Raw genomic sequence first — 19538 nt, 5'->3', positions numbered from 1 at the left:
GGAAAGTGAAAGCATTTTTGAAATGTCTAGGCTGGTTTTGATACAAGTGGTTGACTAACATGACCTTTCTGGCAAGTTAATCAAGCAACTCTCACTATTTATTCTAGTTAAGATGCCTAATAGTAACTCTAGTACATCAGCATTCAAAACAGATGTGCTGACTCCCCAAACATTTATTTCCACTTATGTGAAATGAAGAGAAACACATTTAAATGTAAGAATTATGTGAAGTTTAATATCTTTCATCAACATGAAATAAGCAAATTGTGTAACAGTAAATAATAAAGGCTTCTGATGCTGATGAGTCCCTCCATGAATAAACTCCAAATCAAACGAGAGTGGACGGTTATAATTGATATATGAAACTTTATTCCCAGATATTAACATCAACAGTTTATTGGTTCTATTTACTGTAAATGCTAACTTGGTATCATAAAACATTGAAATTGTGACTGAATTGGGCCAATGTGGTGTACATTAACATTTCACTCACTAACTAGAGTGTAACACATTTGGAAAAATACTGTATTTGGAAGGGAATCAAGTAAATGTTAACAATTAAATGTAATTTATAATGGTTAATAAAGATTTGTAATTAGGAAACTGCATTATAATATATTATACATATCTTGTATTATGAAAATATGATTTACTTTGTGAACTTAACTTATCAAATACAGCTAAATATACAAAAAATGTTTCTTAATATGATGTACATTAAGATTATAACTTAAAGTCCTGAGAGATCAATTATCATCATCATCATTATATAAGACCAAAATAAACTTTAAAATACAAACTTATCTCTGCTGGAATCAGTCGGATTGTTTTAAAACGTCAACAGTATAAAAGCATTTACACACCTCTAATCATACAGCTGATTTCACTGTTTCACTTTAGAAATGTGAATACAAGGTGCATTAGGTCTTAAAAATTAATTAACTGACATTCTGGCTTCTTATAACCAGTTATGCGCTGGACTCCACATAGTTGCCAGGAAAATATCCCTTTACTCCGTTCAGAACACCCTCACACCAGCCATCCTCATTCCTGCTGGTGACGTAGATGATATCGCCCTCCTGAAACACCAGGTCACCTGGCTTGCCTGTGTCGTAGTTATATAGTGCCACCACTTGGTAAGAAAAAAAATTACAATGCAATATCAGTACCTGATACTTTTAATGTCTCATGTTCTGAAGGTGTCATTATGAAATGATCTGTCTGAGATGTCAATACAGTCATGAGACAACATAAATAAGCCTACCTTTCTCCAAATAGTCAGACGGTGCTGTTATGTCGTAATCAATGGGGGGAGGTAGAGGGGGCAATTCCTCAAAGTTGTCAAAGCTGCCTACTGGTGGCGATGGGGGCGGTGCTGGAATCTCAAGGTCTAAATGTGCATTAAGACACAAAGTTAGCATAAACGTATAAAACTGTCAATGCACCCTTATGATCACAAGTGTGTTTGAAGGAGGTATGGGTGATTTCCGTGCTACAAGCCACATCAAACAAAACTGTGAAAATTATTCTTTATTTCCTTCTTAAGCCAACAACTGACACCAAACAATAAAAATAATAACAATGCATTTCTAATTTTATAAATTAAGACTGCAGTTATTTTCGCATTTCCATTTTTTGACAGTCCAACTAAACGCTACTGTTTGTCAGAATCTTAACCTTGTTTTAACCTTTACAACTAGAATAAGGCAATGACAATTTAAATGTAACAAAATCAAACCTCTATTGCATATTGCCATTTTGATTTTTGATTTCACACCCTCTCATAATTACTGTCCTGCTCAGCAAACTTTAAAGTCATGTAACAGAAGTTATAGATTATGTATTGTGACATATTTCAGAGTTAAACAGCTTTTAGATTGTGAAAAATTATAGGACAGGACTTGACTTTATTTATTGTTATTTAGTAAATGTATAAATTCAATGGGGTGAGTAGGAAGTATATTGAGACCAGAGGAGCAGAAAATGCACCTCTTATCTCTGATTGTAGCTGTGTTTTGGGTTTTATATGACAATTTTTTATTTTTTATCTTGGATGAAAATGAAGCTGTAAGTAGCAGTCTATGGAAGCCATGGAATAAAAGAGTAAAAAAAGAAAAAAAAAAGAAAAGTAAATTTGAGTTTAAGTTTGAATTTCAAAATTCTGACTTTATTTTCACAATTCCGAGATTATATCTCACAATTCTGATAAAAAAAGACATTTTCCCTTTTCCCCTCAGCTCAAAATCATGAGTTTAAATCCCACACTTCTGACATTTTTCCCCTCAGAAAACTCTGTTGAGTTAAATTGAGTTATAAAGTCCAAAATACAACATATAAATGACATATAAAACAAATTCTGAATTGTGAGATAAAATAGGTAAATGTAATATGACGCAGTCTGCTGCAGCAGGTTTATGCTACTGTCGCTTTAAGACCGGACGCACAGATCTTATATTTTGAGACATCTGTATTTCTCCCAACTGTTCAAATTCACTCAAGACAAAACTGACTGCATTTGCATGAATACTCTCCAAGACGGTGCATTTTGACATTACTTTTCACGTAAGTGTGTAGCAATAACATGCAAAAAAAACCTTAATTTAGCATATAGCATATCATTTTGTGTATACAAAGAAACCAGCAGGCTTTCAAGTACTGGCAAGACTTTTAAACACGTGCGTATACTGAATGCCACTTTTGTAATAATGCATCGAGTCAGTAAAATTTCTGTCAACTGTCCCTGGACTCGGCAATAATTCCCGAGTCCTAAAAGCTTGAGTCCGAGTCAAAATGCATCCGAGTCCATGACAAGTTCGAGTCCACTAAAAATTGTACTCGAGACCGGACTCGAGTCCGAGTACAAGTCCGAGTACCCCAACTCTAGTACTAACTCCACTACAGCCTCTAAATATGTCTACTGACAGGATTGCATTTCTATTTATTTTTTGCATACAGTTGATCATTTTTTCTTGTTTTAGATCTATTTTATAAGTTAATCTTTTAAAGGGGATATCGGATGCCCTTTTTTACAAGTTGGTATGATTCTTTAGGGTCTTCATGAAATGTGTGCAACATACTTTAGTTAAATTCCTCAATAGTCATGTAAAACAACACGAAGTTGGTAAGTGTATGATAGAGTTTTAAAATCTGTTCAGATTTTAAAAGTTTAGTAGTGTATTTCAGCCTTAAAAGTTGTACAGATTTGTATTGACGTGATCTAACTTGACTGAGGATGTAGATCAAGTGTCATGTTGTGTGTAGGATGGCGTGATATGAGGTCAAATTATGTGCTGATTTGGCTTGCTGAAGCGCACACTGGGGAAGTTGCAAATATAAAGGAAGAGAAGAGCGTTAGACATTAATGCACAAAAAGGCCACACTTACCCAGGTGCTCCAGGCGGGCAGGGATCCTGCACAAAGGGCTGAATGAAACAGGCGGAGCCAGAGGAGGCGGGTATGGAGGGGGTGGGGGTATCATGACTGACAGGTGTTTATCATGAGAAGTGTGAGGGAACAAATTTGAGATTATTTTTTTTCAGGGGGCAAACAATAAAAATACAATTACTAAACTAAATAGTCTTTGGATGGTATTCGTGGCTAAATAAGAACCTATTTATGACCCTGGACCACAAAACCAGTCTTAAAGGATTAGTTCACTTTCATAACAACAATGCACAGATAATGTACTCACCCCCTTGTCATCCAAGATCTTCATGTCTTTTTTTCCTCCCGTCGTAAAGAAATTATGTTTTTTTGAGGAAAACATTTCAGGATTTCTCTCTTTATAATGGATATGGATGGCGCCCCGAAGTTTGAACTTCCGAAATGCAGTTTAAATGCAGTTTAAATGCAGCTTCAAAAGGCTCTAAACGATCCCAGTCGAGGAGGAAGGGTCTTATCTAGCGAAACGATTGGTTATTTTCAAAACAAATTGACAATTTATATACTTTTTAACCTCAAATGCTCGTCTTGTCTCATCTCTGCGCAGCACATGCAAAGTGTGTGTGATTCGGGTAAATACAGTTAGGGTATGTCTAAAAACTCCCATCTCGTTTATGTCTTCAATGTCAAAATCGTCTTATAATGCTGTTTTTACCTGTTTTTGTTTCTTTGTATGTTCACTTTGTAAACAATATGTTGGTACTTTTGCAGCGATCTAAGGCGATTTTGAAGTTAGGGAAGAAAATGAGATGGGAGTTTTTAGACGTACCCTAACTGTATTTACCTGAATCACACAAGAGTTCGCATGAGCTGCGCCGAGATGAGGCAAGACGAGCATTTGAGGTTAAAAAGTATATAAATTGTCAATTTGTTTTGAAAATAATTCATCGTTTCGCTAGATAAGACCCTTCCTCGACTGGGATCGTTTCGAGCATTTTGAAGCTGCATTTAAACTGCATTTAAACTGCATTTCGGAAGTTCAAACTTCGGGGCGCCATCCATATCCATGATAAAGAGAGAAATCCTGAAATGTTTTCCTGAAAAAAACAAACATAATTTCTTTACAACTGAGGAAAGAAAGACATGAACATCTTGGATGACAAGGGGGTGAGTACATTATCTGTGTATTGTTGTTATGAAAGTAAACTACTCCTTTAAGTAGCATGGGTATATTTGTAGCAATAGCCAAAAATACATTGTATTGGACAAAATTATCGATTCTTCTTTTATGCCAAAAATCATTAGGATATTAAATGATGTTTCATTAACAAAGTTCGGGAGAAGCGCGTCAGATACTTAGCGTAAACATGACAAGAGGAGCCCACTCAAGTCAATCAGCGCCATAGGTTTAAATACAGCTGACTCACCTCTATTCACCTGATGGTTTATCAGTAACCCTCCACCACCCCATCTCCTCACTCCGAGTTCTCTCTACTCCTATTGGGGGGTACTCTGGGTTCGGGCCATTCATCGAGCCCTTCACCGGACAGCACGCCAAATATGCACTACTATTCTCCGGCTAATTATATGTAAGCGTGAACTTGTGAAGTAAAGATCATGTTCCATCAAGATATTTTGTAAATTTCCTCCCTTAAATATATTAAAATGTAATTTTTGATTAGTAATATGCATTGCTAACAACTTCATTTGGACAACTTTAAAGGTGATTTTCTCAGTATTTAGATTTCTTTGGCACCCTCAGATTTTAGATTTTCTAATGGTTGTATCTTAGCCATAAATTATCCTATCCTAACAAACCATACCTCAATGGAAAGCTTTTGGATAATGTATAAATCTTAATTTCAAATAATTTACTCTTCTCATGGTTTTGTGGTCCATGGTCACATTTGTTTGTATGTAACAAGAAACTATTAATGAAATCTGAAGGGTGGCTTTAACGAATCAGGTCTTTTAAAGTAGTGGGGTCTTACGTGATTGAGCAGAAGGCAGAAAAAGCGAGCGCGTGTACAGCGAGCGGGTGCTGGGGCCCATGCGGACCCTTAGAGACAGCGAGCGAGTGCTAGGAGGATGACGTCGCACTCGTGACCGACGAGAGCGTGGAGCTAAGCGAGAAGAGAGAGACAAGTGTGAAAATAAGAGCATACAGTTTATAAGTTCAGAAATAAACAACGGCCACATAAAGATAAAGAGCATAGATAAGCTGCCTGTAAGACAAAGCGAACATGTAATCATTCAAACTGAGTATTCTGAAGCAAGATACAAAGCATCATTCAAAACAAAACACCACCAGAAGAACATGCGCTTTTGTTTTGCCATTTTTGTACCTTCAATGTTCTCGTCACACGGCAGAGGCGGTGGGATTGGAAGATCAAGGCCGTCGGGTGCTGGTGGAGGAGGCATGTCCATGGGAGCTTCTGGTAGAGGAAATCCATTCTCCTCAGCCACTAGACACAAAAATTCTCTATTCAATTTTATTTTGCTATAGAATTTTCTATTTTAAACTTCTGTCATTGGATTATTTTTCTCTGACTTCAGTAGAGTCCTCAAATATGCTTACTGACTAGATTGTATTCTTATAACAAACATTTATATTTACATAAACCTAATTTGTATTTGTTACGTTAACTTAAGTCTAAGTTATCAAATGTAGTACAGTACACAATTTCGGACCAAAAGTTTTAAAGCAATCACCCAAAAATTTAAATTCTGTCATTAATTACTCACCTTCGTGCCGTTCCAAACCTGTAAGACCTTTGTTCATCTTCAGAACACAAATTAAGATACTTTTTATGAAATCCGAGAGCTATCTGACCCTGAAAAGACAGCAATGCAACTGAAAGGTTCAGGGCCTAGAAAGGTAGTAAAGACATTGTTAATAGTCCATGTGACATCAGTGGTTCCACCGTAACTTTGTGAAGCTACGAGAATACTTTTTGTGAATAAAGAAAACAGAAATAACAAATTTATTCAACTTTTTTTTTCTTCCGTGTCAGTCGTAGCACTTGGAAGAGAAGAGATTGTTGAGTAAAGTCATTATTTATGCTTTTTTTATGCACAAGACGTGTCCTCATAGCTTCATAACATTTTGGTTGAACCACTGCTATCACATGGACTATTTTATTGATGTCTCTACTACCTTTCTGGGCCATGAACGTGGTGGTTGCGTTGCTATCTATGCAGAGTCCGAAAGCTCCCAGATTTCATCCAAAATATCTTAATTTGTGTGCAGAAGATGAACGAAGGCCTTACAAGTTTGGAATGACATGAGGGTAAGTAATTAATGACAGATCATTTCCATTTTTGTGTGAACTATCCCTTTAAGTGGAGCAGCTGAAATTGACAAAAATTGTATCACACCTTGCTTTAACACTGTATAACATCTTAAACACCTTTGAATGACCTGCCATGTTATACAGTGAGGGAAAAATTATTTGATCCCCTACTGATTTTGCACATTTGCCCACTGACAAAGAAATGATCAGTCTATAATTTTAATGGTAGGTTTATTTAGACAGTGAGAGACAGAATAACAACAACAACAAAACAAACAAACAAAAAGTCATTGCATTTTAATGAGTGAAATAAGTAGGGTTGGGTATCGTTTGAATTTTAGCGATTCTGGTTTTGATTCTGCTTGTCGAACAACCTTTTCTACAGTGAAAATGCATGGAACTGTTTGGGAACGGGCACAGGCCGGGAACCCGCATCGGGACCACTGTTCTCCATGCTCTCGCTTCAGATGTGTGTCAAACAGTGCGCAAGTTCTTTTCCTTTCTGTACTTAAACAGTTTAAAATCACATAAAAATGCAAACACGGGAATCGTTAAGCAGAATCGAAATGTACGTCTTATTGAATAACTGGTTATTGAAAATGAGGATCCGGTTCTAAAATGGAACCGGTTCTCAATGCCCAACTTGGTAGCAAAACACTTGTTGGCAATCACAGACATTTTTTGTAGTTGGCCACCAGCTTTGCACACTCCCTCTTTGCAGATCCTCTCCAAGTTATTAAGGTTTTAAGGCTGACATTTGGCAACTCCAGCTCCCTCCACACATTTTCTATGGGAATAAGGTCTAGAGACTGGCAAGGCCAATCCAGAACCTTAATGTGCTTCTTCTTGAGCCACTCTTTTGTTGCCTTGGCCATGTGTTTTGGGTCATTGTCATGCTGGAATACCTATCCACAACCCGTTTTTAATGCCCTGGCTGAGGGAAGGAGGTTCTCAGCCAAGATTTGAAGCTACATGCATGGCCCCATCCATCGTCCCTTTGATGCAGTGCAGGTAACAAACTGAGATTAGAAGCACTTTTAGGAGCACCCTTTAAGAGAGTGCTCCTAATCTCAGCTTGTTAACTGTATAAAAGACACCTAGGAGCCAGAAATCTTGCTGATTGATAAGGGGTCAAATACTTATTTATCTTCAATCAAATCAATGGATAACGTTTTTGAAATGCATTTTTCTGGATTTTTTTTTTTTTTGTCTCTCACTGTTCAAACAAACCTACCATTAAAATTATAGACGTATCATTTATTTGTCAGTGGGCAAACATACAAAATCAGCAGGGGATCAAATAATTTTTTCCCTCACTGTAGGATGATGCCTTGATTTGTCAGTCGGCACAAACTAACCTGTTTCAAGAGGTGGAGCTGGTGGAGGAGGTGGTATGTTCATCAGGCTGCTGGGATCAGGTGTATTCACAGAGGTGGGCATAGGAGGGGGCGGAGGGATGTTGGTACAGTCAAGGGGAGGAGGTGGTGGAGGTGGGGGTGGACCGGTCTCCCGTCCTTGATCCTGTTCACCCTCTGCCTCCATTGGTGGGGGTGGAGGAGGAGGTCCGTCAATCACCATCGTGTTGATAATGTCATCCTCAGGGCTGGTGGGCCAGCTGGGCACTACAGGAGGTGGCACTGCTTTACCAAAGCTCGAACTGCGGATGGAAGAAATCCAGTTATGACAAGTGACATAAATGTGAAGTTAGAATTATAATCAGAAATGATAAAACACTTTATGTGCTCTTACGCAATAGACTTGTCATTTAGTGAGGTGAGGGACGCTCCATGAGACAGAGTGGGCGCCACAGGACACTGGACAGGTTCAGGTGGACGGCTACCTCGACTTAAACAACATACAGACATAGAAACACATAATGAGCTGTGAGACAGTTAATATTAGGCTTGTACTTCTGTATTTCATGCAGAAAGCCACTCAGGACACTTTGCTGTAAAAAGACACGTGCATGACTCAAGTGCTCATTCTGAGAAACTAAAGTTACCGCAATGCAAAGCGTGTTGCTTTTAGGCAGTACAAAGAGGGGAAGTGGGTAGAACAAAACTAAAATCACTTCCTGGAGAAAGGCCCTCTAACTAAAATGGAAGAGGAACAGAAGCCTGAGACATATGGGGTTAGTAAGATTAATATATCAACTTTCATTAGTTTTTTTTTTAATGAACAACAAAGACTTTTTTGGTGGAGGATCTAATCCAGAATAAAAAGAGATGTGATGACTACCATTACAGTTAATCATAGGGGTGGCTGTGGTCATGTGGGTGGCAAGTGATGAATAAACACAGGATGCATACTTGATCAAAAACAGGTAGATACTGCATAACAGAAAGAAAACGTGCAAATGTCTCGAGATATGTTTTTAAAAGTAAACAGCAGTGCAGCACTCATGGCACAAGATGCTAATAAAAAAAAACAGCCAGACACTTTACAATGGTCACAGACTCCCTATATATAGCACATATTAAAACAGATAATTGTAATTATAATTTATATTTGATAATATTGCGGTATCGAAGTATATTAACAGAGTGTTAAGAGGAAGGGAAAAATGTGGCCGGAAAAGGTGCACAAGTGACAGGGATGACCGTAGCCTTGAGAGGATTGTCTAGTAAGGGCGGTTCAGAAATCTGGAGGAGCTTCATAAGGAGTGGACTGAGGCTGGTGTCAGTGCATCAAGAACCACCACATACAGACGTCTGCATGACATGGGCTACAGCTGGAGAAGTCCATGCGCCAAGCCACTCCTGAACCAAAAACAACGTCAGAAGCATCTGTGCTGGGCTAAGGAGAAAAAGCACTGGCCTGTTGCCCAAATTTTGCATTTCATTTGGATATCAAGGTCCCAGAGTCTGGAGGAAGACTGGAGAGGCACAAAAGTCAAGCTGCTTAAAGTCCAGTGTGAAGTTTCCACAGTCAGTGATGGTTTGGGGAGCCATGTCATCTGCTGGTGTGGGTCCATTGTCTTTTATCAAGTCCACAGTCAACGCAGCTGTTTACCACGAAATTTTGAGCACTTCATGCTTCCTGCTGCCAACAAGCTTTTCGGAGATGATGATTTTATTTTCCAACAGGATTTGGCACCTGCCCACAAAGCCAAAACTACCAGTACCCGGTTTAATAGCCATGGAATAACTGTACTTGATTGGCCGGCAAACTCCGCTGACTTAAACCCCATTGAACATATATGGGGTATTGTCAAAAGGAAGATGAGGGAACAGAGACCCCGAAATGCAGACGAGCTGAATATCAAAGCAACTTGGGCTTCCATAACACCTTAACTGTGTCAAAGGCTGATCGCCTCCATGCCACGCCGCCCTGATGCTGTAATTAGTGCAAAAGGAGGCCCAACAAAGTACTGAGGACATAACACAGAACATTAACACACTTTTCAGAAGGCCAACATGTGTTTAAGATCCTTTTTTATTAAAAAAGTAAAAATGACAAATGCACCTAGCAAAATGACTAAAATGAAAACAAAAACGTAAAACAAAAGCTCATTCAAAATATTAATAAACCATACTGTAATAGCATATAAAAATACTAAAATAACACTCTGGATGTACCTCAGTGTGCTGCCGCTCCGCGTCATGGTAGCTGTTTTTAATTGTGGTTGGCCAGAATCCTGCAAACAACAAATGTGCAAATTAGCGTTATTTGGATATGACTAAATTATAATATCCAAACAAAAACAATCCACAGACAAACTAAAGACTGACCGCCTTGACTCCTTTGTGGTTAGCATTAGCCAACCTCTTGTGTTTACTTAGTTTTTCAGAGAACGTAGAGTATATTGAAAACAAAATAACTGCACATTTATTCCAGAAACATAAACTATATTTGCTAGCTAATTACCCCCAAAAGTGTAAACACTATGGTTCAGTGGTGCAATCAATACATTGCTGTTTGTTTGAGCAAATCTACACAGTAACACTGGCTCAACTCAATCTGTTTGACTGACCAGTGGCTCGTGTTCAGGGAAACCTGTTTAAAAAAAATTTCACCATTATTTTTGGATTACATCCGTTCAGCTTTACAGTCAAACATGAAGTGAATGAATATGTATTTACATTACCAGAATTTTTTTTTTTTAAGTTTTTACAAGAAGTCTTTTATGCTTATCAAAGCTGCATTTATTTGGTCAAAATACAGCAAAAACAGTAATACTGTGAAATGTTATTAAAATTAAAATAACTGTTTTCTAGTTTAATATATTTTCAAATGTCATTTATTCCTGTGATGGCAAAGCTGAATTTTCAGAATTATTTGTGCTTATGAGTACATGCAGTGTCTAAGTCTTGGTGTGTGTGTGTGTGTGTGTGTGTGTGTGTGTGTGTGTGTGTGTGTGTGTGTGTGCTACGTGATAGACTTAATATAATCGTGTGCTTTAACAGTCTTCTGTGGCTTTGTGCCGATCTATCTGCAAGCCTGACAAATGCATTCCTGTGAAATTCTCAAAGCTTTGTGTTTGTTTGTCCGCTTACTGCTATACTGACATAGCGGGGTATCAATGAGATAGCTTAGCATGGGTAGCACCAATTAATGACTAGATGCTTTTCCCACGCTGCTTAGTGGCTGCTATCCAGCCAACTGTGTGTGTATGTGTGTGTGTGTGTGTGTTTGAGGAAAAAAGAAGAGTGTAGAGGAGGTAGGAAAAGAGTGATCTGAATGTGCCATTGCTCTGAGTGTGTGTGCACTGTTAATTGATGTCAGACTAACTGCTGTATAACAGGATGTGGTCAAGTGTGACAAAACTAACAAAAGATAAACTAACATCGAATGGTACTTTTTACCAGCTTGCCTTGTATTTCTACCTTTTTGTGATGAGATGAAATTAAAAGTTATATAAAATTTACATTTTTTAAATTGTTAATCCAGAGTCATTGTAAACCCTGGGAAATCTTGGCGTATCTTGTTCCATTTTGTTTGTACTTTACCCTATATAGGGTACTAAATAATCCAGGTTTTGAGATTTCACACTGTACAACTGTAAACCCTGGGTTAGCATTTATATTTGCATATTTATGATGTTAAAGTACCTAACTCCCCATGAAATCAAAAATAAAGTTTTATGGATTTTAGTATAAACATGCCAGCCTTAAGCTAGTGTGCTCCAAAACAATGACAGAGTTCACATTTACAAGATATAAGCATTCAAAACTAACAGTCTCTAAATTCCGCCAATGTGGATCAACGATTTTAATGACATCACCCTGCACTTCAGCTTCTCATCAAACATTTTGTCCAATTGAATGCTCTCTGGAATCAAAAGCATCCCACCCCCTATACTATAAATAGACGCTGAAGCTACGTCTGAAATCAGTCACTTGTTCACAGAAGTAGTATTGTCTATATGGTGAATGGCATTTAGAGCACTATATAGAGGACAGGGAAAGATTCAGACAGTGTAAATTGGGACGAAAGAAGTCTTTCTTTCTTTCTTTGGTGTGGATTATATTCCTGAAGAGGCACAGGCCACAAAATGTTTCGGACACCCCCATTTGAATTCTACACAGTATGCTACATTTTATAGCAATATGGATGAGATTGTGACTGTCATATGCTGTCAAATCCGGCTTTATCTGGCCTGAGCTGTGATATAAACCAAATGCTAAAGGGACATTTAGGCAGTCCACTCTGTATGTGTGCTTACCTTCACGCCATGGCCGACTGAGTCCAGGCTAGAGAAGGAGATCGGTGTGCGGGAGTACTTGATCTTGGCTTCTTTATTTTTTGCTGGAGGGACAATCTTATGACTGCGTGGAACCCTCTTGGCAGCCGTGAAAGCACCGATCTCTCTGCGTGCCACCTTCTCCCTGTGCATGTCCACTGTCTGTATACAAGTACAGATATTGGAGGAAAAAAATTATACCTGAAAATCTCTAAAACAATTTTTGATATTAAAATCAATACATATTCTTAATCTTACTGCCACACTATCATCACTCATTAAATGGTTCTCTAGAAAAGCTTATTTTGGTCTTTGCAACATTCTACAGTAAAACAATTTTATTACGTTTTTTTTTTTTTTTTTTTTTGGCGTTTGAATGTTTGATTCTGATTGTTGATGAATATAATACAATGAATGTATACAATTATTTTTCAGGAAACAGCAGTTTTACGCATATTTTAATAATGACTGAAAAATTATTGAATTTGATATTAAAAATAATATGTTTATTTATTTTATTAAACATGTATTAGTTCACAATGCAGTTAGCTAATAATATGCATTCTAAAAACAGAAGAGAATGGCATTAAAGGGATAGTTTTCCAAAAAATTTAAATTACCTCATGATTTACTCACCCTGAAGGGAATCGATGCGTTTGTGTAAGAAAAATATCCATATTTACAACTTTGTAAACCGTAATCTCTAACTTCGGCTAACTGTCGTACACGCAACTGTGCATAGCGTAAGCTCCGGTAACAAGTGACGAAAAAGGAAGAGCAGAAAAAACGAGGATTTGTAAAAACAAATGTCAGAGGATTTCAATATATGCCAAAAGGACACTGATTTTCCTTTGTTAATGAAAGGAGCTTCCTGTGCTCCTGTAAACAAAATTTGGTTCTTGCGAGACTAGCATAGTCTAACCAGAGCTTACGCTACGCCTTTGTCATCCACTGGACGCTACTTTCTCGTGAATGTGCGTACAACAGTTAGCGGAAGCTGGAGATAACAATATAAACTTGTAAATATGGATATTTTTATTACAAACACTACAAATCACTTCAGAAGGCCTTTATTCACCCCCTGGAGCCGTGTGGAGCACTTTTTATGATGGATGGATGCACTTTATTTGGATTCAAAGAATCAACAGCTATTATAAAGCTTGGAAGAGCCAGGACTTTTTTAATATAACATTGATTGTATTTGTCTGAAAGAAGAAAGTCAAATACACTTGCGATGGCTTGGGAATGAGTAAATCATGGGGTAATTTTAATTTTTGGGTGAACTATCTCTTTAAGTAACCTTGGGCATAATAGTATTTACATCCACCATAACACAAAGCTAATAGCCTTTTATGCTGTTCCAGTGCACTCAAATCCCTCTGTAAAATTTTAGTTGGTCATGTACAAGGAAGTCCGTTGTTCAAAGTTTTCTTGTAGTTCATCCTTGCTAGGACATTAGATACTTCCTAAAACGCCAATCTGGTGTTCACGCTCAAATAGGGTGAGAAGGATCACCATTATTTCAGGCCTGCTTGTTACAGCTCTTCCTGGGTGCAGGGCAGACAATAGAGGACATCAATCAGCGTTCAAACTTTGTTTCTGAGCGAGAGAACAGTGGCCCTTTCATTCCAAGTCTGGGATCTGGCTTACCCCCGCTTTAGCCCTGCCTCAGGTGACCTGGTTAGGCAGGCTGGGCACGGAGCACGCTGGAATGCTGTGCTGGAGTCCCAGCCGCAGTGAGAGGAGCCAAGGGAGTTGAGGGGGCCGTGGTGGCACAGAGTATTATCACCCGGGTGACAGGGGGCCCCAAACAGTGACTACCTACACTCAGCTTTGGGACATTGCCACAACAGTCCTCAACCACTTCACAGTAGGAAAGCTTTTACCAAGAGACCAAGAGCAATTGTGACCATGGACCACAAAACCAGTCATAAGTAGCATGGACATATTTGTAGCAATAGCCAAAAATACATTGTATGGATCAAAATGATCAGTTTTACTTTTATGCCAAAAATCATTAGGACATTAAGTAAAGATCATGTTCCATGAGGATATTTTGTAAATTTCCTACCTTAAATATAACAAAACTTAATTTTTGATTAGTAATATGCATTGCTAAGAACTTTATTTATACAATTTTAAAGGCAATTTTCTCAGTATTTTGATATTTTTTGCACCCTCAGATTCTAGATTTTCAAATAGTTGTATCTTGGCCAAATCCAATTTTAACAAACATACATCAATGGAAAGCTTATTTATTTATTTTATTTTATTATGTGTCAATCCTAATTTAAAAACTGGTTTTGTGGGCCAGAGTCACAATTTTGCAGTCAAGCTATTTACTTAAATGTTCTTACAAGTTTTAAGCAAACAGTAGTAATAGAGCCGAGGCCATAAAAATAATTTATCAAGGAATCAATTAACTGAACTGAGAATGCTTTCTAAATTTCACTTCAGTAATTACATTTGGATTGAAAATGAAAACAGGATGTAGGATTGGATTGAAAATGAAAACAGGATGTAGGATTATAATGTGAGCTTGAATTTAAAGATGTAGAATTAAAACAGGAAATCATATAAATGCTGCAAATATAGTTTTTAATTATTTTCAAATAAATTATCCATAAAAAAATATTATTATACCTACAACACACGGGGTTCTTTTTTTAAAGAAACCATTTATTTACATTTTAAAAAGTGTTAAAATTTGTAAAATTATATTTAACAATTTATTCCTTATGGGCTGTGGTGGAAAAAAAAAAATACATTGTGGTAAACATTTTGTGGTGACGTATGGCAAAATTAAAATTATTTAATTACTAGAGGAAATAAGGAACCATTGCATGAAAAAAAAAAACTGCTAAATTCAGTGTATCTTAAGGACAACTTCCATTTTACATGAAATGAAAGACGGCATTGTGGAGCCGGCAAAGTTTCAGAGTCAGCATGATAGGACTGAACTATATAGTGGATCAAAAAAGTTCATTGAAAGTTGTCCTAAGACAAGCACGGTTATTGTTTTTGGTTTTAGGGCAACTTTGATGAAAGGTTTTCAACTTCAAATGTTGACTACCTGTACTTTACAATGATTATCATGACTACGGTAATATGCTCAACATGTTTCAAAGTATCTCTGATTGCATATTCCAGTTTCCCTAAAAGACAAAGAGGAATGGGGCTTATACTGTACCTGTCCGATCTGGTTGATGGAGGACTCTATCTTGCGGAGCTGCAGGGTCTGTGCGTCCAGAAGCTTGAGCACGTTGGTGGCCATAGAGCTGATCTGATAGGCCACACTAGCCAAGGACTGAGTAGTAAAGGCCTTGGTCTCCTCCAGGGCTTTATTGGCATCATTTCCAGACTGCAGAATTAGAAACATCCTTTAAATAACCCCGTTAAAACACAGATGCATGTTTAAACCAGTTTCATCTTAATGGAAATTCTGTCATTTATTACTCACCTTTATGTCATTTCAAACCTGTAAGACCTTCGTTCATCTTCAGAATACAAATTAAGATGTTTTTGATGAAATCCTAGAGCTTTCTGACCCTGTATAGACAGCAACACAACTGACACGTTCAAGGCCCAGAAAGGTAGTAAGGACATCGATAAAATAGACCATGTGACATCAGTGGTTCAACCGTAATGTTATGAAGCTAAAAGATTTCTTTTTGTGCGCAAAGAAAACAAAAACAATAACTTTATTCAACAATTTCTTCTTTCTCTGTGTCAGTCTTTGCCGCGCATTCGCTTTTTATAACATTACGGTTGAACCACTGATGTCACATGATGAACGTTTCGGTTGTGTTGCTGTCTATTTAGGGTCAGAAAGCTGTCGGATTTCATCAAAAAATATCTAAAAATACCTAAATTTGTGTTCTGAAGATGAACAAAGGTCTTACGGGTTTGGAATTACATGAAGGTGAGTAATTAACGAAAGAATTTTGATTGTGGGTGAACTATCCCTTTTATAGCTGTCATGGTGTTGCATGCCCTTAACATCCTGCAGCAAAAAAAAAAAAAGGGAACAAACTTTATGTACACAAGCATTTTGTAGCTACACTTTTGTAGCTAGGACTTATAATTTCCATAAACTTCTGTTGTTTTTATACAGAGACAATTATAACACTCCTCACGAAAACCATTTAGCGGTTTTACATCTTCGTGAAGACATTATTTACTATGTTTATTAAGCAATTTCTGTTGTTGAGCCCGCTGAGAGGTCATTTCTGGTTTTGCAAATGTAAACTGAAAAAACCTTGACCTCATACAAGGTTCGAGCCAGATACTATCTCTGCTGTAAGGAAGACAGTCTTGCTTTCTGAATGCTGTACAAGAGCACATTTATATTGAGCACCGGTCTCATACATAGTAACATAAATGTGGGGAGGTGAGATCAAATTGTAAAAGTTCCGCTGTTTTAATCTGTAGTTTATAGGCTAATAGAGTGAGGGACTCCTCAGAAAAAAAATACACCAACATATGTAGCATTTACCTTTAATAACACATTTGCGTACTGACTGTAAAAAGTGATTTCTGCATAGATGTGTTAGACGTGCCATTCACACATAACGCGTTTTGAGACGCAGGACAGAGGGATGGGGTAAAAACCGCAAGGTCTATGTCTTCAACAACTTTGAACTTAAATGTCAAATTTTTAGTACGCAGTGTCTTGTTTCTAGAACGGTCCAACACATCTGTCTAGCGTAGTCTATTGTGTTTTACATAGAAAAACAGCGCGGTGAAAACGCAAATAACGCATTCTGTGCCCAATGCACAGAAGTATCACTTATGCTATTAAATATTTAAATCGTTTTTTTTTCTAATGTACTCGTCTCGTCATTTCTCTACCGGTCTCGCATTGGATCAGTGTGTGGGATGTGAAGCTGCTCGAGCCGCGTGAGAGTGTCTTACCTGCAGGTAGTTGGTCTCGCAGTACTCCGCTACTTTGTATAAATTGTTGTAATTGTCTAAAAGTGCTTTGCGAGCAGTGGGGGCCTCCTCCAGTATTTTTGTAACTTCTTCGGAGTAGTTTTGATCCTTCATTGCGCGACAGAGTGACAGACCGTTTAAGAACAACTCCGGAAACCTCCGTGCGACAGCAGCCTACTGATATCTGTCAGTCAGACCCCATCCGCCACTGCCTTCCTCTGTCACCAGACACAAGTTCTGCTTTGATGCTGAAAGCACATATGTAGCCTAATCAGGTGGCTAATGTGGAAGCTAAAAACGTATTTCCTTTTACATTTAAACCTGCAATAAATCAGCAGCTTGGCGTGACTAGTTTATAGAAACATAAAAGAATAATACAAGTACTAATAATACTAAATTGCTTCAAAAACATGTGGGTCCCCATCAGCGATGAAATCACGCCCTCTAGCGATTGTATCGATTGTCACCAAGTGTCTATGAATGTTGAACAGAGTGTGAACAGAGGCTGAAAATCTAGGACTTTTTTATTTAACAGATAAATAAAGAAACAAGCAAGAAAATGAGCTAAAACAACTAAAAATCAAGATGTTTACTATTTTAATTACAACACATTTTCTTTCTTTAAAGAACCATGATTCCCCCAGTTTTAGAAAACTTGAACATATTAGATTTTAAGTGTGCTTTCTAGATTTGGAAAAGTCATGTAAATTAATAAAAATAAAAAAGAAGAAGAATATACACTGCCTTTCAAAAGTTTGGGATTAGTAAGATTTTTAATGGTTTTTAAATAAGATTTTTCTGCTCATCAAGGCTGTGCTTATTTGATTAAAAATACAGAAAATCGTGTAATATTGTTAAATATTTTTGCAATTTAAAATAGGGATTTTCTATTTCAATATACTTTAATATAGAATTTATTCTTGTGATGCAAAGCTGAATTTTCAGCATCATTACTCACATGATCCTTCAGAAATCATTCTAATATGCTGATTTATTATCAGTGTTGGAAAGTTGTTCTGCTAAATATTTGGGGTTTGGGGTCAGAATTTTTTTTTTTTTTTTCTTTGTATGAAAGAAATTAATACTTTTATTCAGCAAGGATGTGTTAAATTGATAAAATGTGATAGTAAAGACTTCTATTATTAGAAAATATTTCTATTTTGAATAAATGCTGTTCTTTTAAACTTTTTATTCATTAAAAAATCCTGAAAATTAGAATAAAAATCAGTATATTAGAATGATTTCTGAAGGACCATGTGACACTAAAGAGTGAAGTAATATCTGATGAAAATTCAGCTTTGCATCAGAAATATTTTTTTTAAGTATATTAAAATAGAAAACTTATTTTAAATCGCAGTAATATTTCATAATATTACTTTATTCTCTTTATTTATTAACTTGATGAGCATAGAGACTTTTTTAAAATCTTAATGATCCCAAACTTTTGAACGCCAGTGTACATTTCAAGTTATGCCAAGCTCTATAAAATATTTTACAATATTCAAAAATAGTTTATTTTATATATGAAAATATTACTATGGACCACAAACGACTCACATAAATTTACTCACAATATTCAGCTTTTAAGTCTACCTGAATTCTATATATATATATATATATATATATATATATATATATATATATATATATATATATATATATATGTGTGTGTGTGTGTCTTATCATCTTATCATATATATATAGAGTTCATCTTCATCTTATCATATATATATATATATATATATATATATATATATATATATATATATATATATATATATATATATAATAGAACATAAAACCCTCACTGTACAGTATGTAGTTTCTGCTTTATTACCATTGTCACTCTCAGTCTGTTAAAAAAATGACAAAAAATTAATTAAACAGCATATTTATTCAATTTGACCTTGCACTTCACAGTAAGTGTGCATCAGTATATCTTCAGGTGTTTCTTCCTTGCTTATCTGCCAAATAAATCTGACTCCCACAGTGAGGAGAAACATAGCAGAAATTCCAGCGTAGCAAGCAAGTATAACTTGTAGCACATAGACAGACTCTGGATCCAAGATTTGACGCAAACGTCCCAAGCGCAGATACACCCCCAGTCTGATCTCTGCAGCCAGCTCTCCTTGGAGCCAGCAGAAATACGAGCCTTTGTCCTCAAGCCGCACAGGTCTGAAATGTAGATGGTGACCGGTGTCAATAAAGACACGAGACGTCTTATTCGAACCCTCCATATACTGAGAACG

The 19538-nt window shown here is 36.9% G+C and overlaps 1 protein-coding gene across 2 annotated transcripts; it reads right to left on the bottom strand.

The window, feature by feature from the left end:
* Window positions 1-231: 231 nt before the first annotated feature.
* abi3a (ABI family, member 3a) lies at window positions 232-17506 on the bottom strand. Of its 2 annotated transcripts, XM_073839911.1 has the most exons (11): window positions 17272-17506; window positions 15548-15718; window positions 12340-12519; window positions 10253-10311; window positions 8424-8519; window positions 8033-8331; window positions 5727-5846; window positions 5373-5504; window positions 3385-3480; window positions 1265-1390; window positions 232-1132 (listed from the first exon to the last, which is right to left on the bottom strand). In XM_073839911.1, the coding sequence occupies exons 1-11, from the start codon at window positions 17401-17403 to the stop codon at window positions 969-971; spliced, it is 1575 nt and encodes a 524-aa protein (XP_073696012.1). In that variant the 5' UTR covers window positions 17404-17506; the 3' UTR covers window positions 232-968. The 2 variants fall into 2 exon arrangements, with proteins under 2 accessions (XP_073696012.1, XP_073696019.1); XM_073839918.1 differs by lacking the exons at window positions 3385-3480; window positions 5373-5504.
* Between the last annotated feature and the right edge of the window lie 2032 nt (window positions 17507-19538).

Source organism: Garra rufa, chromosome 1 (assembly GCF_049309525.1).
Source record: "Garra rufa chromosome 1, GarRuf1.0, whole genome shotgun sequence".
NCBI classification, from domain to species: domain Eukaryota; kingdom Metazoa; phylum Chordata; class Actinopteri; order Cypriniformes; family Cyprinidae; genus Garra; species Garra rufa.
The sequence above is the reverse complement of the archived record's forward strand: the minus strand, read 5'-3'. Positions and strand labels throughout refer to the sequence as shown.